General features: G+C 42.5%; 1 protein-coding gene across 1 annotated transcript in view; it reads right to left on the reverse strand.

Moving 5' to 3' along the window:
* LOC134539649 (histidine decarboxylase) overlaps window positions 1–13,889 on the reverse strand; it is a 48,024-nt gene that overhangs the window by 32,886 nt on the left and 1,249 nt on the right. Inside the window, exons 2-3 of the mRNA XM_063381836.1 lie at window positions 8,740–8,912; window positions 212–325 (exon numbers count right to left, since the gene is read on the reverse strand). Coding sequence (XP_063237906.1) covers window positions 212–325; window positions 8,740–8,912 — 287 coding nt within the window. The remainder of the gene's footprint in view (window positions 1–211; window positions 326–8,739; window positions 8,913–13,889) is intronic.

Here is a 13,889-nt window from a genome sequence, read left to right on the forward strand (position 1 = left end):
CGATCAGTTGAACACTCGTTATCACAGACATATATTCTTCCCGGGCGCCGCTGTCATCCGGGTAGAAGCAGGGGGGACACCTGGACGAAATCAAGGAAAAAAGATAGCTCTGCGCATGCGCGGAATTCGGGGCAACAAGGATGATCGGCAAGGGATACGTTCCCCTGGAAACAAGGGACTGGCCGTGGTATGGGTACAGGGCGCTACTCACCCAGGTGAAGCCGAGGCAGTTGATGGCGTCGGCCAGCATGTCGCCCAGCAGCGAGGGGAAGGAGCTGAGTAGCGGGTAGTAGGCGTGCATGTGCGGGCTCTGCCAGTGCGTCACCTGCGCACAGCGCGACGTCATCGACCGCGTCACACAGCATATACTCACGTGCGCGCGTTGCTTGGCGTGGAAAAAAACCCTTTAATTTTACAAGCAAATAATTCATTGAAATAAAATGATAAAGTACAAACGGCAGTAGATGTATTTGGTTCGTATGGGGGCACCGGTGGGTGGTGGGGGATCGGGGATCCGCGGCAGTCACCTTAAGGCTTCGCTTCATCAGCCATGTTGGATTACGTCACTTCCGCCGGCCATACACGCACGAAAAAGTGTCCCGTTACGTTCATCAGGCATGTACGCACGAAAAAATGTCCCGTTACAGTAGTTGGAAATAGGGGGTTCAAGCACAGGCGCAGGAGCCAGGAGCCCGCCATCTTGGATGACGTCATCGGCCGCCATCTTGGATGACGTCATCATGACCTTTGACCTTGACCTTTGACCTTGCTAATCTATGCTAATCTATGCTAATCCATATGCCAATCTATGCCAATCTATGCTAATCCATATGCTAATCTATGCTAATCTGTATGCTAATCCATACTAATCCATATGTTAATCCATGCTAATCCATATGCTAATCCATGCTAATCCATCCGCCATTTTGTATTTCTAGAAATTTCCACCAACTTCGAATCGTGACGTCACCGTTGCACATTTCGTCACGGCCGCCATCTTGGATTCGAATTTTTTTTTTTCGAACTTCAACTTTTCGAAATTCGATGTAATCATCAGCCGCCATCTTGTTTCGTCTGCTGGTGGCCGCCATCTTGTTTTCGTCTGCTGGAGGCAGCCATCTTGCGACGTCATATAGTTCTGTTGGTCGCCACCAGATAGCAGCAGGGATTATTTTATTTTTTTTCTTTAACTAAAATAATTTCAGTGCCGAGGCTGGGATTCGATCCATGGGACGTGAAAACGTCCAGGATGTCGTGGTTACGAGGCAGACACCTTGACCACTAGACCACGAGACCAATTGGGATATGGTGGAATAAATAATCTATATATGCTACGTACGATGGCGCTAAATTCAAAAAATTAGTTGCCAGAGGTGCCGCCATCTTGGTTCTCAAGTTGGTTGGTAGATGGCGCCACCGTCGCCATATTTTAGTTAATATAATCGATACCAGATGACGCCACCGTAGCCATCTTTAGTTCCTAGTGTTGCTACCAGAGTGTGCCAAATAAAGGTTCTATATTTAAAATAATAAGCAGTATGTAGGTATTATCATATTTATTTAAATAACCTCGAACGCTACAAAACAAATTCTGGAATAAAGAAAAATACATACACATCAAACGAATCTATACAACAAAAAATGAAACCATATAGCAAAAATGGAAACTATACAACGAAAATGGAAACTATAAAACAAAAAACGGAAACTATACGACAACAATGGAAACTATTAAACAAAACAAAACAGAAACTATACACCAAAAATGGAAACTATACACCAAAAATGGAAACTATACAACAAAATGAAAACCATAAAACAAAAAATGGAAACTATACGACGAATGGAAACAGAAACCAAACTACCAAACTATTTACAACAAAAACTATTTACAGAAAAAAAAATTACTCGTCACCTCCGATATAGCCGTGGGGGACCGTGCGGATGCCGTCTTCACAGATTAAACGTTTGTCATCCTCCCACGTTATGGCTAGCTTATTGCTGTATTCGCTATACAGCACATGCTTTCTCGACCGTATGGCTCTAACACCTGCCCTCCTTGTGCGGTGGTCTTGCAGGGCATCCAGGTAATCACCGAATGTGATGTGGTTTTTGACCACACAACGCTGGATGCCCTTAGCCTTCTTCTCAACCTTGCCACCGCACATGTATGCATAGAGTTTGGCCCGCAGACTGACAAACTCGCTCATTACTTCTCCCCCACATTCATCTTTGAATTTGCCAACAACTTTCTTGTTGATGGGGGAGAAGCATGGGTGGTCAGGAGGGTAGCAGCTGGTGTCGAATTCAGACATGAACTTAGGGTCGGCTCTTAGATCATGGTAGAAGTCCTGTGTTTGAATCTCATACACAAAGCTGTCTGTATCCATATATAACAGATGAATATTTTCCTGATATTTTGGTTTCATAGTATTATAGTGGAAGTCGTACATGAGTGTTTTTGATAGATCAAGTACTGCGAGTCCGGCATAAATCGGCTTGTCGAAAATTATGGTCTCATGGTTCAGGTGGACAAGAGACAAGTTTGTCTCATACATCGTGCGGTCCTTGAAGGACGGACGACACACCAACTTCTTAAATCTCTTCTCAGAGCACACCAACTCCATTTTGAGCCTACGCCTCTTGTTTTCCATCAGTTTACCAAATGTAGAGTTCACAGCGAGCTTGAAGAACTCCTTCTCGAACTCGTTGGATGCTGCTTTGCGCTTGTTGGTGTTCAGCCGAATATAAGGCTCCAACCATGCCGACTGCTCAAACTGAAGAACTTTATGTAATCTTATGATTTTTAGACCATGCGATACTGCTTGCTGTAGGTTTTTGTAGTGAACGATGTAGTGCTCTTTATTTTCCAGCGTTGTCATCAGCTTTGAGTGCTTTGAGCCGGGCGGACACTGATTCACGGGGAGAAACGGAAGGTCTTTGTGACTTTCGTGGAGTTCGAGAGGGTACTCCACATCACACTCGATAATGTAGCCTGTGGGTGAATTTTCCGGAATAGACATGATATCAATTGATGTGTCTGTCCATTGGAAATGACGAATGGGGAGCGGCAGAGACATCGCCCACCCGTACAAGTTGTTTGCATCAATGTACTCCAGGAATGTGGATGGCTTGGAAGCATCGTGTGTTTCTGGTACGTATGCGTTATTGGCTACGCAATGACGTTTAATGCTTTGAGCTACACCACCACGAATACCAGCCTCCACAAACATATACATGTCGTAATCTGTGAGTAGCTCTAGCTGTACACCTGTGGTTCGAAGCATCGCGTCGAAAGCGAACCCAGGACAAGAAATGTAGTGAGATGGATCTAAACTATATGTTTCCAAGCAAAGACTGCGAAAATTCTCAAATACATCCGCCAAAATCAGAACATCCGTCTTCAGGTACAAGTCAGCGTACTCCCCCAAAGTAGCACACTGAAACTTGTCCCAGACATTTTGTGCGTGAGCGTAATCCGCCTCGGAAATACCAGTATCAGTCAGAATATTAAAGAACTCATCGATGGATGGAAGACTAGTATCGTCTAGTCGAGAAAAAGAATCAACGAAGTCGTATGGGAATACTCCTTTGCGGGTAACCAACTCCAACTCATCAGGAGCGAAAAACTCAGCAGTACTTATAAACTTGTCTGCAGGCAAGAACTCGGCGAGCGAAGCAAGACCCCGACTCATAAAACGGAAAGTATCAACAAACTGGATACTGAACTTATCGCATAACTTTTTGGAAAAAGTTATCAGCTTCTCTTCTGAATTCGGAATTATGAAAATATCTTTAGTATCATACCCCAACTTCCTGATAATGAAGTTCTGGTCGTATGCCAGGTTGTGGAAGAACACAATCAACTTTTTTGGTCTGCGCCTGAGAAGGTTGCAGTCATTACATGCAGACCCAATAAATTCACCGGTGAAGTGATTATGGTCACGAACTTTCTTTACAGTTCCTCCGAACTTTCCCCCACAGTAGCAACAGTAGCTTGCAGAAAAGCAGTGTTCTGTGCATGTGTGAGCGGAGTCATAGGAACAGATGTAGAAAAGATTTTCTGTACGTCATGTCCAATCTCCACAATGCGGGATATGAATTTATCTTCTGCATCACACCCCCTGTATACTTCAGGCTGTGAAGGAAGTGCAGAAGTGAGGTGTGCTGGAATGACTGTATTATCTGCTTTTACATAAATACAGTAGCTGTATGCTTTATGCTTTTGGTATTGCAGCGTGTATGACTCATCAGGATTCGGGTGACAGGTATGGATTTTCTCTAGAATAGCTTCAAAGTCACAATATACCACGATGGGCATCTTATCAGCATGATGGAAGTTTTTGAACTGCAGAACAGGAGGCTGGCCATTTTCATCAAGCTGTGGCATTTCCATCCTAACAGCAGCATGCTGTTTGCAGAGCTCACTGTGTTTTGCCAAACACTGAAGACCAGAGAGCCCACTAACCCTTTCCCGATCATCATAATGCTTGAAGCATCTTTTACATACATGAATAGCGTCGTGATGTGTAGTGATTTGGGACCGAACCAGGGCAGAAAAATTAGTGATGTAGGTGAAATGGGACGAATTGTCATTAACCAAGAGCAGAAGATCGAAATGATGCTCTTTTTCTTCCGGAGAGACTCGTGCAGGTACAATGTTCTGGTTCTCATCGATACTGTAGATGTTGATGGAGACTCCAGGGTTCTGTTTTTCGAACAGTGGTATTTGCTTGATTGGAGTAGGAAACTCGATGTTGTTGAAGTTGAACTTCCCCTCCAAGTCATGGTAGCGCTGGTTGACACGTTCAGGATTCCATCCTTCCACATACTTGACAAGAATTGACCACTTAAAGCACATGTGGTCTTCGAGGTTTTGCGGATTGATCACTGCGAATTTGTCTTTGATGGAAGTAGGTAATTCGATGTAGGAGCTGGCACGGAGTGGATCGAGCTTGTTTATTCGTAGTTGAAGTCGCTTAACGGCCGACAAAGTCCATCCAGACCCCTTCCCCATGTAGTCTTCCTCCTCCTTGCAGATCTTAGAGATGGATTCAGTAACTGCTTCCTCCACCTCATGAACTGCGTAGAGGGGAACATTCATGGTTTTGAAGGCCCTCTTGTCTTCACAGGCATCTACTGGTTTTTCGTAGTCGCACTCAAGAACGACATTAAACTTCAGCGGTCCATTCTCTTCAATCTCCTCCTCAAGTTGGCTTATTATTTTTGCCTTGATGGAGTCCAGGTACGTACAAATGTCCTTGGCAGAACTTGACGTATTTACAGCAACATAAGTCTTCAAGTTGCCCTTGAATCCCACTTCGGCGGTGATGAAGCCATGGGTATTGGCCAAACCCGCGCCGGTCACCACCTTTGTTCGGCTGGTCGATGGTTTAAGCAGTACTGCTGGCTTAACTGCTGCCATCCTCTGCTTCTTTGTTGGAGGCGGAGCAGACCCCTTGCACACCTTAATGTGGTTGCGAAGAGTGTCAGCCCTGACGAACTCTTTAGCACAGTTCGTGCAGGAATGTGCTATGCGGTTAGGGTTAAGACCGCAAGCCGACTTCTCATGTAGTCTGGCGACATCAGCACGGGCGAAGGCCTTATGGCAGAAGCTACACCGGGTGCCTGATGTCGTGGCGACAGCACCAGTACATGTTGAAAGGTGCTGCTGCATCTTGTCGCTGCGTGCGACCATCTTCCCACACAGGCGGCACTGCTGGAAGTTACGAAGCTGATTCTCAGCACACTGACGCTCGTGCCGGTAGCGGTTGTTGCCTGCCGTGAAGGTAGCAGGACAGAAACGGCATTTCTGCATGGTTGATGCCATCACATACAGATTAGCATAGATTAGCATATGGATTAGCATAGATTGGCATATGGATTAGCATAGATTAGCATAGATTAGCAAGGTCAAAGGTCAAGGTCAAAGGTCATGATGACGTCATCCAAGATGGCCGCCGATGACGTCATCCAAGATGGCGGCCGATGACGTCATCCAAGATGGCGGGCTCCTGGCTCCTGCGCCTGTGCTTGAACCCCCTATTTGCAACTACTGTAACGGGACATTTTTTCGTGCGTACATGCCTGATGAACGTAACGGGACACTTTTTCGTGCGTGTATGGCCGGCGGAAGTGACGTAATCCAACATGGCTGATGAAGCGAAGCCTTAAGGTGACTGCCGCGGATCCCCGATCCCCCACCACCCACCGGTGCCCCCATACGAACCAAATACATCTACTAACGGCAGGTAAAGTATAAATTCCACAAAAAAAAAAAACTCATTATTCAATATGGGGGCGCGGAAGACTACCATACTGGTAGAATTCCATAATGACGGTATTCCGCCTGGCCTCTTCGAAAAAGGCGGAAAAAGTACCATAACGGGAAAACTGCCATAATTTAAAAGGACGAGATGGAATTCTGCCATTTTTTTTGTATACACTTTATGGAAAGAGCACAGCGGCATTGCCCTCTAAGTAGTGTATATAATACTCGGTAGGTAGCGCTGTCAACCCTCTAGCTGTTTCTCAGGTTAAATTTAAAGATTACAGATAGCGCTTTTGACGGTGATATTTGCAATAAAAAATCATTTCCAGATCGCGGACAAGAAGAAATAAATGTTTCCAAAAATGTATTAACTGTAGCAGCACTGTATTCTTATTACGACGCTTTAAAAACAAAATACATATGGTAGTTTTCCGTTCTTCGAAGAAGAATTCTGCCAAAATTTCTTATACATTCTACGGAATGAGGAAAACGGCCTTACTCGTAAAATCCTAATGTAACTAGCTTCATAGAGTGAAAAAAATCACACAGCCCTAGTAACAACGAGGGATTTAGCGTAATATTGGCTACAACGGGATTAATAATGTACAATGATTGCTAGGCGAACGCCTCGAAGATAGGCATATCCCTGTTCAGCACACGAAGTTTCACATATTTTATAAATCTATCCTAAGCATACTAAAACATTTTAAAACCTCAGTAATGTAACAGAAATGTTTCTGTGATTCGCCTGTCGTTCGGTTTCCTTGTTATGCTCGGAAGATGAGACAACTAATGTATGTGTGCGCCAGGAATATATGTTACTGGTAATGCTAGAAGAAGAAGTAAACCTAGGTATACCCGGGATAACTTAGCATTGTCCAAGTTTGTTGGGTAAAGTTCGACTAATCACTAAAATAAATGTGAATTCGTCGTTTTCCCGTGTACACCTAGGTCCACCCAACACTGACTGGGTAATGTAATAAAAACCAAACGATTGATAACTTGAATTTGATGAATTTAACGGCAAAAAACATCAAGACCTTAACCAAACATACATATTTAAAGTATTTTGAAGGAGAAGATTCATAATGCAATGTAATCAAAATTATAATTATAACAATAGTTCAAAAATTGGCAGTTTCACAAAATAGTACCCATGTTGTTATTAATAACCAAAAAAAAAAAAATGTTATTTATTTGAGTAAGACAAACTGCCTTGATACTTCGAATTGCAAAATTTTCCTGCAGTATTGAATTTATACTTATTTGTAGCACATTTTGTTTTATAATTACACCTTGTACAGCCTTGACCTCCTGAAAGGGATTGTTCATTTGCAATTTCCGGGCGATACATTTTCCATATAAATCCGTTTATCCGGAAAAACAGAAAAATGGTTCATTGAGAACATTTCCTCGATAGTTCCATGTTCTTTAATGGGCAACTGCAAATACTGTTAGTTGTTAAAGTAAAATGGTATTCGATCGATTCACAGACCATAACTCTTAAACTCACGGAACGCCGTACAAGATCTCTTTCGACCGCCATTTCGCCACTGAGCGTCGTGGGGGTTGTCGGCATCCACGCATTTTGTGTCACGTGCTCCAAAATGACGCAACACCTAACATTACCCAGCGTTGGGTAGACCTAGGTGTACACGGGTAAACGACGAATTAACATTCATTTATTTATTTTAGTGATTATTCAAACTTTTACCCATCAAGCTCGGATAATGCTAAGTTAACCGGGGTATAACCTAGGTTTACTTCTTATCATGGGCAGGGGCGCAACAACAGGGGGGGGGGCAAGGGTATTTTGCCCCCCCCCCCCCTTCTGAAACCTTGAAGTGGGAGCAAACGGGGGCAAATAAAGTGCTGTACAAGTCGGATATGTTATTTACACTAGCTGTGTAATCATTTTTAGATAATAAAACTGCTTAAATAGCACCATTTTCAACCTTGAAATACAAATTTTCCCGGGACCCCCCGCTTCAATAGGGGGGATCGATGATTCTTTATAAAAAGGTATATTGCCCCCCCCCCCCCCTTTTGAAAATTTAGTTGTTGCGCCCCTGCTCATGGGCGTCTCTGGCACGTTAAGTTGGGGGGGGGGGGGGGGAATATAAAATAAATTTAATCATAAAATGTCTTTGTTTTCAAACTATGCTTTTCATGTAAGTTTTATTTGACACCTGATCAATCTACTACTATATTACTATATGTCATCACTGTAAATACGTGTATTTTATAAACATGGAAATAGTTTAAATAAAACTACTGGATGTTCTTGGAAATATCGGGGGGGGGGGGGGGGACGTGTCCCCCACGTCCCCCCCTCCTCACCCTGGCCAGAGACGCCCGTGCGTTCTTCTTCTAGCATCACCCGTAACACTCGCGCTCTGGAGGCCGCCGGGAAATGCGACGCGCAAGGGAAGTGCGGGAGAGAGAGAGGGAGAGGGTTGTGTTGGCACCCCTGGCATGACGACCCGCTCCACGTCGGCCATGATGGCGTCCCAGCTCTCCGGGTCGACGGGCGCGCTGGCCGGCACGAGCGCCCGCAGGTAGCCCGGCTTCACGTCCGGGAACACCCGCCGCTCGCGGATGTTCTCCAGGTAGTCGGCGATGTAGTCCACCATCTCCTTGCCTGCAACACCGGGCCAACCTCGCGGCACCTTTGAATATATATACTGTATAGAAGTCGCCAGCCCAGGTTAACATTTATAATACGGTTTGAGGTAGTTGGTCAATTCACCGCCGTAATCGCCATCATCTCCAGGGCATCGACTTGTGGTGGTCCCTGGCGGACAAGTGTCGAACTCTTCAAACACCCCATCCTCCTCCCGCTGAACGACCTTGAGCTGCAGTGAATGATAGGTGGGGGGTGCGGGGAATGACAGCGGGCGACAGTGCTGCGCTCTAACGTGTAAACAACAACTAAGACGATACAGGGCGTTACGGCAGCGCACTGCAGCGGTGAAGTTCCCAAGCTGCTCATCATACGCTTCTGAAAAACGTAGAGTAAATCCTATCCACTCGCGACTTCTATACAGTATATATATTCAAAGGTGGCACTTTGCGGCCTTTCACGTCCACTGTTAGACATTACCAAGCAAACATTCCATTCCATTCACCAGGCTCCCTTCCGTTCCGGGGCCCTCATAGGCGTGGAAAGGGAATATACGCCGTATACGTAGAGACCTGAAAAATTCGCGGGTTCATTACGTGTTGTGCTAAAATTCAAATAATTATATACCTTTGTGCTGCTTCTGGTCATTGGTTCACTGTTAATCTGGAGGACTGAGGGCCAATCAGAGACCCTCACTCATAGAAGTGTCGAATCACAGGCCGCCCAGTCGAGACGACTCACAAGTCAGCAGCCAGTGAACAGTTGGCATTTGCCAGAGTGTGTAGAGGATATTGGAGTCTATCCTGGAGGTCAATGAACCCGCGAATTTTTCCGGTCTCTACGTATACGCAATCGGGAGAGCCGTTAAGAGCTCCGGCTACGACCAGAGGCTGAGGCTACCCAACCCAGCATAGTCACCACCTCGGCCTAACAGCTCGCTCAGCTAAACCAGACAGTTGCGTGTATATTTATCACACCCGGCACCGTTTGAAAGAAATCTTCGTGAAATTTCGTGTCTTTTGAGTTTCTTTATCACAAGTGTGTCTGCGGCGTGCGAACACGTGTGAATCACTCGTTACCGAGGTTGTATGTCGCACGTCTCTGTGTACCTACTCTCTTTTTTGGCCCGTTCTTCAGGTTTACTCTTGTGACGTACGGTGCGAACCAGCGGAGGCGTGAGGAACTGAGTGGATACTTCGAAACTGCGCTACCAGATGGCTCAACGCTCGCTCGGACAAACGACGCGTTGGGGCGCTTGACGAACGATGACGACGACGGAGGGCGATTCCCCGAGCCGGCGCGCGCGGATATCCTTGTTTACGGCGCGCGGATCCCTCGGGAGAAGCCAAGTGATGCTTATTGACCCTGTACCCCCCCCCCCCTTCCTAAACCGGACCCCTTCGCAAACTGCCCCGCCGATCTGCCCACCCCCCCCCCCCCCCTTACGCGGGAACACGGCAGGGGCTTTGCTCGTGGTCGTTTGTCCCGTTTACCAGACAAGGTCGCAACCGTGTGGAGTTGCGAACCGTCGGGAGACACGGCACGCCGTGACGTAGTTGAAGTCACTTTATAACCTCGCCGTCGCCATATTGTCTCGCACGCCTGACCGTTTGTGTCCACGGGGGGCGCCGAAGACTACCATACTGGAAGACTACCATAATGACCTCTTCGAAAAAGGCGGAAAAGTACCATAACGGAAAACTGCCATAATTTCCAAGGACGAGACGGAATTCTGCCGTACTTTCTTACACACTTTATGGAAAGAGTACAGCGGCTTTGCCCTCGATGTAGTGTATAGAATACACGGTAGGTAGCGCTGTCAACCCTCTAGCTGTATCTCAGGTTAACTTTAAATCTTACAGTTAGCGCTTTTGACGTTGATATTTGCAATAACAAATCATTTCCAGATCGCGGACGAGAAGAAAGAAATGTTTCCAAAAATGTATTATAGGGAGCAGCACTGTATTCTTATTACGACGATTTAAAAAAAATACATATGGTAGTTTTCCATTATGGTACTTTTCCTCCTGTTTTAACGAAGGCGACGGAAAAACACCAAAAAATATTGCCATAACAAAAATGGATGAAAGGGAATTCTGTCAACATTTCTTATACATTCCATGGAACGAGGAAAACGGCCTTACTCATAAAATCTTAATGTAACTAGCTTCATAGAATTAACATTTTTGCACACTGGAATAATTTAAGTAATTGTAGATCATCATTTAATGAGTGCAAATCGAACGCAAACATTCAAGGGCGATATTAAATTATTTAAAGTCCACGAAATGTGTTTTTATGATGCTGAAATGCGAGGGAAATATTTTTGTGTAGTGTAGTTTGTTGGCACAGGTCAAGCAGCACAGGCGCTCTAGGGGAGACATACGGTCGTACATCGAATGTTGATGGGCTTTACACAGGTCTGCAGTCTTTCAAAAATAAACTTTGCTAAAATTTAAGTATTTTTTATATTACGAAATAAAAAATATTACTATGCGTAGCATATTAATCTGATTCTTTAAAACTGTCAGATCAAATTTAAATTCTGTTTTTGGGCCTTACGACACATACATTAAAAAATAGGTACCATATAAGCACAAATAATAGCAACAAAAACACATTAACACAAGACATACAATGATAGATATCAATAACTTTACGACAAAACACGAAACAACACAGCACACAGATAGATAAAGATTGATGAAGTTCATAATAACTAATTGGTTACTTTGGTTTTCATAAAAAATCTTAAACAGAAACTAAAATAGTGTTTACAAAATAAATATGTAGATTATAAAAGTTTTAAATAACTTTTTTACCGATTAATATTTCTAGAGTTATAATTTTTTACAAATTTTATAGTTACTAATGGTTTTAAAAGTGTCACTAATTCTATAATTGCAAGTTGAAATTCTTAATCCAAAAGCATCAAAAATGGTAATAAAACGTATATAATATGTGTATCACTGATTGAACGTCTAGTAAATATAAAATGCAAATTAAATTTATATAGAAATGTAGCATATTTAAAAGAAATTTAAAGTCCTGAAATTTTAAAATATTATTTTAAGAATTTTTTTCTGCATACTTTCAATTCTATTACAATCAAAATTAGTTATTTAATTCCAAATTACGACACAATATTCTACTTCATAGCTTATCAATTTGAAGAACAAAGTATACAATCAGGTATTGATGTAGAGAAAGTTATAAATTTAATACGACCTAAGATATGTAGAAAATCTACATGTTGGTGAAAAATAAAAACTTGGCATCCACTATTACTCGAAGGTATTAAAAGTGGACACCACGTTTAATGTCATTTCTTACTATGTGATAATTCTAATTAATTGAATTTTTTTTTACTAAATGTTATACAATAAATGCTAACGTAATTCAGAGACGTTTGTTAACTTGAAAACCATATCTGAACAGCTGAAATATCTTGCTGAATAGTTTCACACACATATTTCCTTTTTTTTTCATTAGCTTTTTTCTTGATCAATTCTGATTACAGTTGTAATATCATTTATTAAATATTAAAGAGTAGTTGAGATAAAGTACTACTTTGCGGAACACCTAATACCATTAAATAGCATTTGCAAATTTGACTGCAAAGCGTCTATTTGTAAGATAATTAAAACAAATACCACGCATTTCTTGAAGAGGCCAAAATTGATAATTTTTTAATGATAAGATTGGGTTGGAAAGTATCAAAGGCTTTGCTCATGTTGAAATAAGTAGAATATTTTATTTATATCTGGATGTTATACTGGCGCGCACGTGCGGGCACACACACACACACACACACACACACACACACACACACACACACACATTATCATTATCATTCCAACATGTTATAAATAAAGCTCAAACAAAAATTTAAAACAATTTTGCTTTTGTACATAAAATATTTGAATTAAGTGTGTATTAGTCAGTGAGTTGTTGTATACCGATGTTGGATGTTCAACCATTTATTGGTATATATTTTCTTGAAGTATTATTGACATTTAAATTTTAGTCACAAACTATTGATCAATCAATACTTTTGTTATGTAGACGTTTTTGACGAAAAAAGTATTTATAGGCACATGAATTTTATTCCTGAGAATATTATTTCTGAAAAACCACGTAGTTTTCAATCAGGAAGATCGCCTTTAACACACACAGTATTATGTGTACATATATATTATGTACAAAAGCAAAAACTAAAAAAACATTTTTGCAAAACTCCGTTCCCCCGGAGAAACCCCCGGAATGGCCACCGCATGGGGAACCCAAGAAAAGAAACGGGCTCTCCATTTGGAAGCCACCTGGAAGGATTTTTTCTGTTCCACCCATCGTTTCTTTGGTAGTCTGACTTGTTGCAAGGGATTGTATTCCTACCAGAGAAAATGCCAACAATTTTGTCTGGGCAATCCGCCTTGGAGGAGCCTGGGCGCGAACCCGGGTCCTACAAGTCACAAGGCAAGCGCTCTACCCCAGAACCAGAGTGGTATAGCGGATACTTGCAGTCTTCTGAACACTGACATGATGTTATTCCACGAGTTTACTGTAGTTTCGTGTGTCAATAACACGTGCAGTACGTGTAGTAACATCTAACCTCGGAAACGAACAAATTTATGTATTCTTATGTTCTTCGTTCAACATGAACTGTGTAATTTCATAACAGTGAAATATAATTTGTATAACTAGTCTGGAATTTTTTTAGTTGATTTTCTGCAAACAACCTTACAGTTCATCTGTACAATAATTATATGGAACTATTGACTAGTTGGTAAAGTTATTTTGAAATAAATGTTAGATATTAAAAGAGTGTGTTTAGTTAAAATATGTGTGTGCTTACAAACATGAAGTTACTGTAATTTTTTTTTTTTTTTTTTTTTTTTTTTGGTTTTAAAGCCACAGAAAAGTTAACCTTGTTATTTCATTATATTTTTTTTACCGTGCTTAATATGCGCAGCTAATACTGGAAAGCTATTCAAACAA

The sequence above is a fragment of the Bacillus rossius genome, chromosome 15 (genome assembly GCF_032445375.1).
Source record: "Bacillus rossius redtenbacheri isolate Brsri chromosome 15, Brsri_v3, whole genome shotgun sequence".
Classification (NCBI taxonomy): Eukaryota; Metazoa; Arthropoda; class Insecta; order Phasmatodea; family Bacillidae; genus Bacillus; species Bacillus rossius.